Raw genomic sequence first — 12,723 nt, 5'->3', positions numbered from 1 at the left:
TAACAATGCGTCATAGGAATAATTGGCAGGCATATTTTTGTAGGGAATTGAATGCTCTACAAAAAAAGATTCTTATCATTTTTTGAGGAATCGCTTTGTTCAGAAGTCATTTGAGGTTGAAGTCGAATTCATATTAAATTTTGAGATTTTCTTACTTTTCCGGCGAAACTATCAGACCTATTACAGAATATCATTGGACCTTTTTTGTAGACAATTTTATTCCCTAGAAGTTTTTCTTATAAAGTTTTTTCGGATTTCGCATTGTTTTCTAGTTATTTTTATTTTAATGTCAAGCTCTTAAAATCGATCAGAAGACTATTTTTTTTTATGAGCATGACGTTAAAATGGAAATAACTAGAAAACAATGCGGAATTCGAAAAAACTTTATTCGGTATAACTTCTAGGGAATAAAATTGTTTACAAAAAAGGTTTGATAATATTTTGTAATAGGTCTGATAATTTCGCCGGAAAAGTAAGAAAAACTCAAAATTTAATGTGAATTCGACTTCAACCTTAAATAACTTTTGAACAAAGCGATTCCTCAGAAAATGATAAGAATCTTTTTTGGTAGAGCATTTAATTCCCTACAAAAATATGCCTGCCAATTATTCCTATGACGCATCGTTAGCTACTTATAAAAATCAGAAGACGTAAAAAAATGTTTTCCATGTTTTTCTTATGGGAAATAGAAAAGTGCAATGCGGACCATGTTAATATTAATATTAAGAGCTTTAATTTTTACAGGCGTCTTTTTTTATCCATACGAAACTTTTGAACCTGTTTGGAAGAAAAAAAAAAATTTGTTTGTTTTTTGAATCACCCTAATATATATATATATATTATATATATTATCTAGTTTCGGTTTGGATTCATTGTTGCCGATATAATTTTGGTACCTGAGTTTGATGACAATGACTCATCGGCTTAAGCATCCTTTTGATGTTGCTGTTGATACAATTGATGCCTCTACCTAACGATGATAAAGTTAATCTTTTAATGAAGTGTCATTAGACATTAAAATGTCATTTAAAAACGATAAATATTTTAAATCTTTAGACAATTGAATTTGTCGTACGTGACACAAAATGTCAGACATTTTATTTTAAATAGAAGGCATGGAGATTAGAGACTCTCTATTTTCTATGATAAAAGCTGACGACCACAATGGCCAAGTTGGTGGCAACTTTCTGGCAACGGAGAAGGGAAAGTCTGACTATCACGCCATCGCTGTACATTTTGACTTAAGAGGCTATAACTTTCAGTCGATAAATTCGAATTCTTGGACCAAGTAGACTTACCTTAGTACACTTTTAAAAATTAGCGCGGAATGGATGACTATTTATTTATTTAATCTCCTTGGAGTGAAATTTACTCCTAAAAAGAGTTTATTTTAATAACGAAATTCCGAATCGGAGTGAATGCAGATTTAAATAAAATCTAGATCACTCAAAAACTCCTGATTTAATCCGTATGCGGAATGATTTTATTAAACTCCGCAACTCCGAGTGAAGGAGTAAATTCGGATTAAATTAATATCAGTAATTACCCGAATTCACCCCAGTTTTGTAAAGTGTACTGAAATAATTTGTTATCTTTCGGAAACCTCATGGGGGATAGAGTCGAGAGAATAAAATTTTGATTATCAACGTACTTACGGATAAATTAAAAAACATTAAACATAAGTCTTGATAATTTGCTGATAAACATAATTTTCTTGGAATAAATATAAAATATGCTGCATTTTTAAATCAATAAAGATTTTTATTCCAGTCTTTCAACTATTTTATAATCAATCGATGATCAATAGTTTCTTCAGTACAGGTAAAATGAAAGGGTGGAGTTAATTAACAAAAAAAAATTTATAAAATTTTTTTGCTTTAATTATTTTGAGGAAGTAGATCTTACCCCGAAAAAACAAAAATTCTTCTTGTAAATTATGGCAAAGTAATGATCAGTTTCTTCAAGATAAATCGAAACACCTTATACTCGATTCTCAAACGCCACAAAACATAATCATCGGCTCAGGGGGACATCGTGCCCCGGACTCCCTTATAAATTATTAAGTTTTCGTACGAAGACAATATTTTTTTTTCCTTTGGACTATCATACCTAGTGGATCGCGGGCTATATAAAGTAACATTGAAAAGTATATTGAGCCACTGTAGACTTTTAATTATTATAAACATTTATTTGTTTATCAGTGTAGTAATACATGGTATGTAGGGGAGGGGGGGGGCAGAGCGGGCCCCTTAAAATTTTCAAAACTTTAAAAAATATGGGGGCACAGCGGGCCCCCCTGAAATTTTGATAATAAAAAAATTTTTTTTTTTTTCCGTCTATTTACTATAAATCCAATATATTGGCGCATTTTTAGCCCTACGCATAACACCTGGGGCAAAATGGACCAGCCGAAAATTCTGAAAAAATGATTTTTTCATATTTTCTGGCTGATTCTCTTTGTCTGGGGCCAATTTGGTCGTTAGAAATATTCAAAAATTAAAATTTTTTTTTTTAGTTGCTAAATTTTTGAAATAAAGTAAAATTATCAATAGTCTAAAAAATTGAAAAACACGTTTTTTGGGTTAAAAATAATGGCAAAAAAGAAGTATAGAATTTTTTTTTTAAATAATAATTATTAATCAATCTAATCTGATGGTTGAAAGCTACAAAAAGTAATAACCGGCTTAGGGGGGCCTCCTTGCCCCGGTCTCCCCTAATGAGGGCTAAAATAAACCACCAAAACTGTTTATCAAATATTTATTATTACTATATAAATATAAACATAAAAATTTATTAAGAAAGTTAAAAATAATAGAATTACTTTTTAAAGTTATATCATAGCAAACTATTAAAATGATTTTTTATACTATTAAAATACAATCGTTTTATCGTTCTTTGCAAATAAAATAAAGAATAAAAAATATCAAATCCGAAATTTTTTAGGGGGGCCCGCTCTGCCCCTAATTTTGGATTTTTTCAATTTTGATGGACGCAGCATAATGAAGTGGAAATAAGTATCAAGGGTCTAAAAAGAAGTAAACGCGTTAAAAAAATTAATCATATTATAATTATTTCCCTTAAGGGGCCCGCTCTGCCCCCCTCCCCTATAAATGTGCATTATATCCTTAAAACTTCAATGGACCTGAGTGGACGTAAATTTGTGGTGGGGATAAAGGACGGTGAGGGTCAGAGAAAGACTCATTAGTCACTTGTAACTTGTTCTTGACCAAGTAAGCATCACGTTCACTTTTTAATTATCTCGAAAACGTTAGTCCACGTGCGCTTTAAGTTTTCGATTCCAACGTTTTAAAGTTAGTGCAAGTAGTGTAGTTGTGTTTAAGCCAGTCAACTTAGCACTCTGAAATTTTATTTAAAGTGTCGTAACTATATAGAATTGTAATAACTATAGCCTTGTTCAATTTCTTAAGTTTTGTGTAATTTTTGTGTTATTGAAAAAAAATAAAATATCAAAATGGGAATAAATTGTAATTTGACTGCCGCAATTCTCAGTGATGATACTAAAAAATTGAAACAACTACTGAAGACTTCAAAACCATCGAAAAATCCTATGATTTTCTATGGTTACAATTTACTGAGGCTGGCACTCAGACACAAGAAAAATAAATCTGCTGAATTGCTTATACAAAATGGCGTCAAGATGAATAGAGGAAATAATCGTCACTCCAATACTCCTCTTCATTACGCCGTAAAATCAGGAGATATTAAAATTGTCAAGCGTATCATCCGTAGCGGCGTTGATATAAATAAACGAGGAACTGATAGTTTAACACCTTTACACGTGGCAGCTAAATATGATCAAATAAAAGTTATGGAATATCTTCTGCAGAAAGGAGCTGATGTTACTTTAGTGACTACGGCATACACGAGATCCATGGGATTTACAGCTCTACACTTTGCCTGCGATAGCGTTAGATCTGTGAAATTATTATTGAAATACAATGCTCCTGTAAATCCTGTCATAAGATTTGGAATCCAGCCAATTCAACTTGCCGTAAGTAAATCAAATTATAAAGTTACAGCCTTACTACTGAATCAAGGAGTTAGGAACATAAACATTAGATATGAGGTTCACCATTACTGGATGATGGAATTCGAAGAAACGACGCCGTATATGGATATTCATTATACACTTTTACATCTGGCAGTATGTATGTGGGATCATAGTTCGTCTTTAATAAAGACACTGTTAAAGTACGGTGCTGATGTAAATGCTGTAACTATTAATGGAAATGTAACTCCTTTAATGCTGGTTACTGCAACCACTAATCTTAAAGTCACCAAGCTACTTTTGTCGAATGGAGCTAGAGTAAACGATATCAGTATTGATGGTATGACTGCATTGCATTGTGTTTTCATCAATCATAAAACTAGAAGAACACACTATAGTCCTACTGAATTTGCTCTTCAAGATGTGAAGCTGGAAATAGTTTCGGCGTTTGTAAATCGACAAGTCGATCTAGATATAGTTGTTAAAATGAATGGTCGTGAATTAACAGCTTTCGATCTTTCTTTGCTATTTGGATATGAGAAGATTGCAATATTTCTTATGTGGCACTCGAGATTAGCTCAAAGTAACATCACATATGTACAAGTAAGGCGGGCTTGTTTCCATGAAAATTTCGTTACACAAGACATCGCAAACGACGAAGCATATTTGCAACAACGGAGACAGAGTGCGTCGAAGATTGTAGATAATCTTTTATGGTTCATCGTAACTAGACATGCTATTGGCATCAGCGCATCGGAAAAAACTTTAAGAAAAATTAAATCTTGGTATAATCTAGATAATCAATATGGAGCTCTAGACAAACTAATTTGTTCTTTAAAAAATCATAAAATAGGAGATACCAATGTATCGTACTGGCATTTTCTTACGTGGAAAATGAATGATGTTTTAAAATTCTCCTTCAGTAAAGATTTTGAAACCATGAATCATGATGAATATTCAGTGACGTATCCCGAATACCGGCAATTCTTGGCTCATCGTATTGCTTATTGTGAAATAAAAAGGGATATGATCGAAACGGTTTATAATGAAATTTATCCATTGCTTAAAAATGAACTACCGTGGGATTGTTGCGAGAAAATTGTTTGGCATTTAAATGACCATGAGTTAATTAAATTGGACAAAAATTTTCGAAGAAATTGACTTTACTGACATAAACCGTAATAAATTGTTATTTAATTTTTAATTTTGTACATTTTGTAATTAATGTAAATAAAAAGTACGTTGTATAACTAATATTCTTTTATTTAACCATTGACATTACCTATCAAATAATTTAAAAATTAGATGAATATATAGTCATTACTATTCACTTAATGTTAATTAGTGTAATATCATAGATTTAAGTAAACGTTACTTTAAAAATACTAAACAGTGATTGTCACATTATTTTCACTAATTCGTTTTTTGGAGAGTAATGAATGTTGAAGATAAAAAAAAAATTTTTTCTTAAAAATTGACGAAAAAGTCTTGTAGGGAATTTCACTGAATTTTTATTTTTACATGTAGAACAAGATTTTTGATGGGGAACGAAAAAAAAAAAATCTTCGTTTCAAACGGAGCACCCTAACATATACATATATATATATATATATATATATATATATATATATATATATATATATATATATACAGAAGTATATATATTTATATATACTTCCCTTAATATAGATTTATATTCGCAAAAATCTACGCAAACCGATGTAAATTTGCGTAGATCTTTGTAGAACTAGACGACTTTCTACTGGAACTAGAAAAATCGCTGATTTTACAGTGAACGATTTAGCCGACTTCAAACAGCAAATTCCAATCGTAAATAAATTAGATTCCGTCATCGAATTATTTAAATTTTGAGGAAGGGATGAGAGTGAGAGATTAAGAGTCAGGTAAGTAAATTTGAAAACCAATTAGTTAGTATCCACAAGCATGGCAGAAAGGAGCATTGGCGATATTGAGGTGTGTAGTTTTAATTTCTCATTGTTAAAATTTTGGTGTGAAAATTAAACCAATTATAAAAATATTTAAGTGTTAAAAATACTATTTAATATCTAAATAAAATTAATATAGTTATTGATTAAGTATTAAAAATATTCAACATCAATTATTTACAGGCTCAACCTTCGTTAATAATTAAATCAGGACCTGGTCAAGTTCTAAAAATGGGCAATCCAAATGCTCCAGGCTACTGTAGCCCGGAAAAGACACCAAGGAGATACTCTATTCGTAGCAGCGACGAGGATCACATAAATGATCAAAAAGGTAAAGTGAATGGGAATTTTATCCTAGTTTTTCTCATAAACAAATGAATTTTAAAAATTTTTATTTTATAGTCATGCAATTAACTCTCAAAAATAATGGCGCGCATAAAAGGGAACGAAAACAACACACTAATGAAAGAAAATTAAAAATTCAGTTGAAAAAATCTAAAAAGGAATGATAATGACGAACGCTGCGGGGTGATATATCAATCTACGCAATTCTTTTTTATAATTTAAAAAAAAACGACCAAATTTTAATTGTGACAGTTGTAATATTTAAAATAATTGAAGTGGATCATAAACGAATGTAAATGATAATAATACAATATTATCAAATCAATATATTGATTTGAAGTCGAAGAATAATTGTAATTAGTTTCTTCGTTTTAAGTAAATTTATAATAAAATTTTCCAATATATATTTACAATACTTTGAAATATTTATTTTTTTTTATTAGTGAGGGTATAATTATACTTATAGGTTCTTATCATTACGAATAGTTAGTCCTATGGTAAGTATGGTAGCACGAGACATAGGCGTCAAAACATAATAGCGTACACAGTATAGAGACTTACACATAGCAAGATCTACTCAAAGCTAAAAGTCAATTTTAATATTTCAAAATTTTTTCGTCCAGAGGCCCAACCATCTTTAATAATTAGGGGGATAATTTCCAATATTAAATCACACCCGAAACTGGCGAATCCAAATGCTCCGCCAAAAACAAATGAAGCAGTACTGATAGAACGTCCAAAACGCAGATATTCAAGTGATGGGAGCAATGACGAAGGCATTAACGAAGAAGGTATGTTTATATACATAATAAAATGTATTATATACTTAATAATTAATTAATTTATTAAATGCTTCAGGCTACCGTTCCCCTGAAAAGAGGCCAAGAAGATATTCAAATAGCAGCAGTGATGAGGATCAAACAAAAGATCACGAAAGTAAAGTCATCGGAATGATTTCTCATTTTTCGTGTATTGACAAAAAAAAAGAAATTTTTCAGAACAGAAGCATTTTATAAACATAAAAATATTGAACGTTGCGCGTGCACAGATTTATTTAGCGTTGCACTAGTAACTTAAAAAAAACAACACAAAATGATGACAGTTGTAATTAATTACAAATTTTAAATTTGATTACAAACGTAAAAGAAAAAAATAAAATTATAGTAATATCAAATATTAGTATTATCAAATCAATATATTGATTTGCAATTAAAATAATAATTGTAATTAGTTTATTCTTATAATGTAAAGTCATGTCATTACGAACTAGAACGCTATTATTTGGGAATTTAACAACTCTGAAATATATATCTAACCAGGGACACGACAAGCCGTGGGCGCGATCTAGTGGCGAGCACCGAACTACACCCATTGCGGATGGCTTGCATCAAGACAAACTAAGAGAAAAATTTTTTGGGAGAAAAAATAAATATTTTTCATATTAAAAGTTAAAAACTCGTGAAACAAATAAAAATTTTCCGATTTAAGCATAAAAATATGTTGACTTGAGGAAAAAATTATTTTTTCGATGTCCACAAATAAATCACCACAATCTTTAGTTTTATTTACTATTAATTGCGGCAATCATAACAATTTAATTACTTATAATGCGTTATTATAACCTGATGCTTATTCATTTATTTACACGTACTTTCTATTATTTACTATAAATATTTGATTGTTTCCTTTTAAAGGGCATTCTCAGACAGTGCCCCCCACTTTTTAAAAATATGCAATGACTTTCAACTGTCATAACCGTATTAAAATTTTATTAATTAATTAAAAAAAAATTAAAACCTTAATTGAAAAAAGGACAACGTAGTCGTAATTTCGTTAAGATATAGAATTTAAAAAAAATTACTTACAATTGATATCAGCTGGGAGTTAAACGAAATTTGTTGAATAAATTTTAACCAACAAAATTTAAAAATTCGAATTATGAAATTGACATGACAATTTTACTAAAATTTATTTAACAAATTTTGTTTAACTCCTAATTGATATCAAGTAGAAATTATTTTTTTTTTAATCTATATGTCGGCGAAATTACGACTACGTTGTCCTTTTTTCAATTAATGCTTTAATTTTTTTTAATTAATTAATAAAAATTTGATACGCTTATGACAGGTGAAAGTCATTGAAAATTTTTAAAAAGTGGGGGGCACTGTCTGAGAATGGCCTTAACCCTTCAGCACCCGTGCTATGAGTTTTTTTCTCACACTTGCCTTCAAATATTTTTTTCTAAGTAATTTCAAATGGAATGACCTAGTGAAATTTTTTTTATCTTAATGAAATTTTATGCTTTTTATGATTTTGAAATTTAAAAATTATTTTAAACATAAAAAATATTTTTAAAAGATTTATTTTAAAAAGCAATGAGACTTTTTCTCATCACGCGAGTAAAGTAAGGCATAAAAATGAATACGGTTTGTCTCAGTTCGGGCAGTTCCGAATCTTTTTGGCAATCACCGCCGTTTTTTTCAGCCGTTAAATCTGTCATTACTTACAAAATTAAAAAGTAAAATACAAGTACATTATAGAAAATTTAAAAATAAAAACAAGTGAAATATTCAAATAAATTATAATTACGTCATAATCGGGAAAGTGCATAATATTTTTGTTTTATTTGACTTAAAATTTACGATGCGCCGAAGCGTGAGACTTTTTCTCATCACGCGGGTAATGTTTTACGTTGTTTACTCGAATTCAAAACACTTAACAATTCTTTTATATCTACGGTCGGAAAGTAAGAAAGTCAATCTGTATCATCGAGATCATTCGTCTAGATTTACTCAGTGTCGCCAGTAGTTTAAAAAAGTAACATAACACAGTTGTTTATTTACGTTACGTTCGTGTACTTAGCGCATAAAATTTCTATATTCTATTTTTGTTATAATCGAATATTGTAAATAACTAACTAAATAATTAATTCAAAAATTCAAAATGTTTCCAACGAGTACCCAAAAAAAGTATTGGATTTTCGCAGATGAAAGTGATCTCACAAATTTACGAAAGAACACCAACGCTGCCTTTATTGACAAGTACGGTGCCAATATGTCAGTAAGTATTTAAATTTCTCGCCTTACTTTTAATTAACAATTATAATTAGTTTTTTTTTCTTAATTTAAATTGTCAGTTAATTTTCCAACTGCTTTCAAATTATTTAAATATTTTTTTTTTAAATGAGAGGTTATGTTCCTACTGGTGCGCATGTGAATGTAGCAGACATCAGACAAATTTAAAATTACAAATAATTAAAAAAAAAATACTTACAAAAAATGCACTCATTAATTTTTAAATTTTCTAAATGCGCATTTTTTTTAAATTTTATTTTTTTAATTATTGACTATATTAATTAATAATTTAAAATTTGTCTGATGTCTGCTACATTCACACTCATCTAATGACAGTAAAGTTAGCAGAAATTTAAAATTTAAATAAATTTTTTTAAATAGATAAATAATTAAAAAAATATATTTCTAAAAAAATGCACATGTAGAAAATTTCATAAACTATACATGCAATTTTTCAAAATATTTTTTTTAATATTTGTTGTTTTGTTAAAAAAAATCAAAATGTAGTTAAATGTCTGCTAACTTTATAGTCATACACTGAGAAAAAAAAATACTTTTATTAAAAACATTTACTTGATACAAGAACATATGTTTTTGATAATTTTCAAGAATATATAATTTTGTCTCAAGAATTCGTAGAATTGAAGGAAATAATTTTTATTTAATTCAAGTGAAGCTATTCTTTTTTTTACTCATAATATAATATCAAATTCAATGATACTGAAGTTAGCAGACGTCTAATAATTTTAGGATTTTTTTTTAGACGATAAACCAGAAAAAAAAAATATTTGAAAAAATTGCACCTGTAGTTTTTAAAATTTTCTACATGTGCATATTTTTATTATATTTTTTTGCAATTGATTTTTTGGAAAACAAAAATTCATAAATTTTTCTAAGTCTGCTAATTTCAGGATCATCAAATTCATATAATAACAAAAATAAATTCGATGCTTTTTTCTCAAGAATTTGATAATTAATAATAATAAAATAAATATTTTGAACGGATTTCTTGAACCAAGAAATTCTTGTTTGGAAAATAGTATTTTTTTTTCTCAGTGTACTCATCTACTGGTTTATTTTTTTATTTAACGTCTAATTAATTAATTATCCCATAGACAGAAGACCGAGATCAGTATTTCCTATCAGACACCGAAGAGAGAATGTTGCTGCGTTTTTACGAGCTGCAATTGCGTGATTTCTGCAAAAGATTTTCCCCGCCAATGCCTCGTGCCACCATAGCGACTGCACTGCATTATTTTAAGAGATTTTATCTAAGAAACAGCGTCATGGACTATCATCCCAAGGAAATACTCGTCACTTGCGTTTATTTATCAACAAAAGTCGAGGAATTCAATGTCTCAATTTCTCAATTCGTCGCTAATCTTAAAGGCGACAGAGAAAAAGCATCAGATATTGTTCTGAACAACGAATTGTTGCTGATGCAGCAGCTAAATTATCACCTGACTGTTCACAATCCGTTCAGACCCGTCGAAGGTTTGATGATTGACATCAAAGTAAGTTTTTTAATCTATACCCCGGCGAAACTGCAACTGTCTTTTTTTTTTAATGCTCTAATTATTTAATTTTTTAGACGCGTTACAGTTCCCTGGAAAATCCGGAGAGATTGAGGCCACACATTGATGATTTTTTGGAAAAAGTATTTTTGACAGACAGTGTACTGCTCTACGCCCCGAGTCAGATCGCTCTGGCCGCGGTCTTGCATGCGGCATCGAAAATTTCCGCAAATTTGGATAATTATGTTACGGATTTTTTGTTTTCACGAGAACATTTGGCGGGAATTATTGAAGCTGTCCGCAGTAAGTTCTATTATTTTTTTTTTATTTTAATTAAATTCATTTCAATCAGTTCCTTTATTTAAAAAGGTGACACGACCGATGACCCAAAGACAACTGATTCCCGACAATTGGTCTCCGACAATTGATCCGCCGATAAAATTTACTCATTAGGGTGATTCAAAAAACAAACAAATTTTTTTTTTTTCTTCCAAACAGGTTCAAAAGTTTCGTTTGGATGAAAAAAGACGCCTGTGAAAATTAGAGCTCTTAATATTAATATTAACATTGTCCGCATTGCACTTTTCTATTTCCCATAAGAATAACATGGGAAAAATTTTTTTTACGTCTTCTGATTTTTATAAGTAGCTAACGATGCGTCATAGGAATAATTGGCAGGCATATTTTTGTAGGGAATTGAATGCTCTACAAAAAAAGATTCTTATCATTTTTTGATAAATCTATTTGTTCAAAAGTTATTTGAGGTTGAAGTCGAATTCATATTAAATTTTGAGATTTTTTTACTTTTCCGGCGAAACTATCAGACCTATTACAAAATATCATAGGACCTTTTTTGTAGACAATTTTATTCCCTAGAAGTTATACCGAATAAAGTTTTTTCGAATTCCGCATTGTATTCTAGTTATTTTAATTTTAATGTCAAGCTCTTAAAATCGATCAGAAGACTATTTTTTTTATGAGCATGGCATTAAAATGAAAATAACTAGAAAACAATGCGGAATTCGAAAAAACTTTTTATGTTACACGCACACAAAATTAGTGAAAAAAGGGAGTAGTTTTTCACATTTATTTGTGGGTAAGTAAATTTTATCGGTGGATCAATTATCGCAAGGATCAATCGTCTTTGGATCAACGGTCAGGTAACCATTTAAAAATAAGAAAACGTCAAAATAATTTTCCATAATTTTTCAATAATCAGTTGATAAAAAATTAATAAATATTTTTTTTTATTTATCAGAAATAAGATCAATGGCTAAAAGTATCGATATACCGAACAAAGAAATAGTTAAGGCGTTAGAAAAAAAATTAGAAAAATGCCGTAACCAGGAAAATAATCCAGACAGTGAAATGTGAGTATTTTTATTTTAAATTTAAAAAAAAAATACTGGGTTGCAATAATTATTAAAATAAATAAATTTTTTTAGTTACAAAAAAAGAATGCAGGAAATGCTAGACGAAGAAGATCTACACGACGACGATCGATACGCTAAAATAATGAAAGATCAAGCTGCAAATGATGACAAAGTGCTGGGAGTAGAAAGAATTCACTCGCCATAGTAAAATTTTTCCGGTGGTTATTAAATTTATTTATTCATTAATTTTTACGTTCATCGCAAAGGTTCTTTTTATATATTTATATATTTTTAATAATTTAATGCATATATATAGAGGAAGGTAGGAAGGAAAGTCATGAAATAAATAAATTAAATTATTAAGAGAGTTTATTTGACATTAAATGCACAAGAGTTGAAAAAATATAAGTAATTAATCCAATAATAATTAGTATTGATGAATTTAAATTGGTCATAAAAATA

At 29.4% G+C, this 12,723-nt stretch overlaps 1 protein-coding gene across 1 annotated transcript; it reads left to right on the top strand.

Annotated features, from left to right (window-relative positions):
* Nucleotides 1-9,112: 9,112 nt before the first annotated feature.
* LOC130669789 (cyclin-H) lies at nt 9,113-12,474 on the top strand. Its single transcript, XM_057472855.1, has 5 exons — nt 9,113-9,360; nt 10,490-10,888; nt 10,966-11,191; nt 12,147-12,258; nt 12,334-12,474. Exons 1-5 carry the CDS (start codon nt 9,244-9,246, stop codon nt 12,464-12,466), a joined length of 987 nt encoding a protein of 328 aa, XP_057328838.1. The 5' UTR covers nt 9,113-9,243; the 3' UTR covers nt 12,467-12,474.
* Nucleotides 12,475-12,723: the final 249 nt, after the last annotated feature.

This window comes from Microplitis mediator, chromosome 6, assembly GCF_029852145.1.
Source record: "Microplitis mediator isolate UGA2020A chromosome 6, iyMicMedi2.1, whole genome shotgun sequence".
Classification (NCBI taxonomy): domain Eukaryota; kingdom Metazoa; phylum Arthropoda; class Insecta; order Hymenoptera; family Braconidae; genus Microplitis; species Microplitis mediator.
This window is presented reverse-complemented; position numbering and strand designations above follow the sequence as displayed.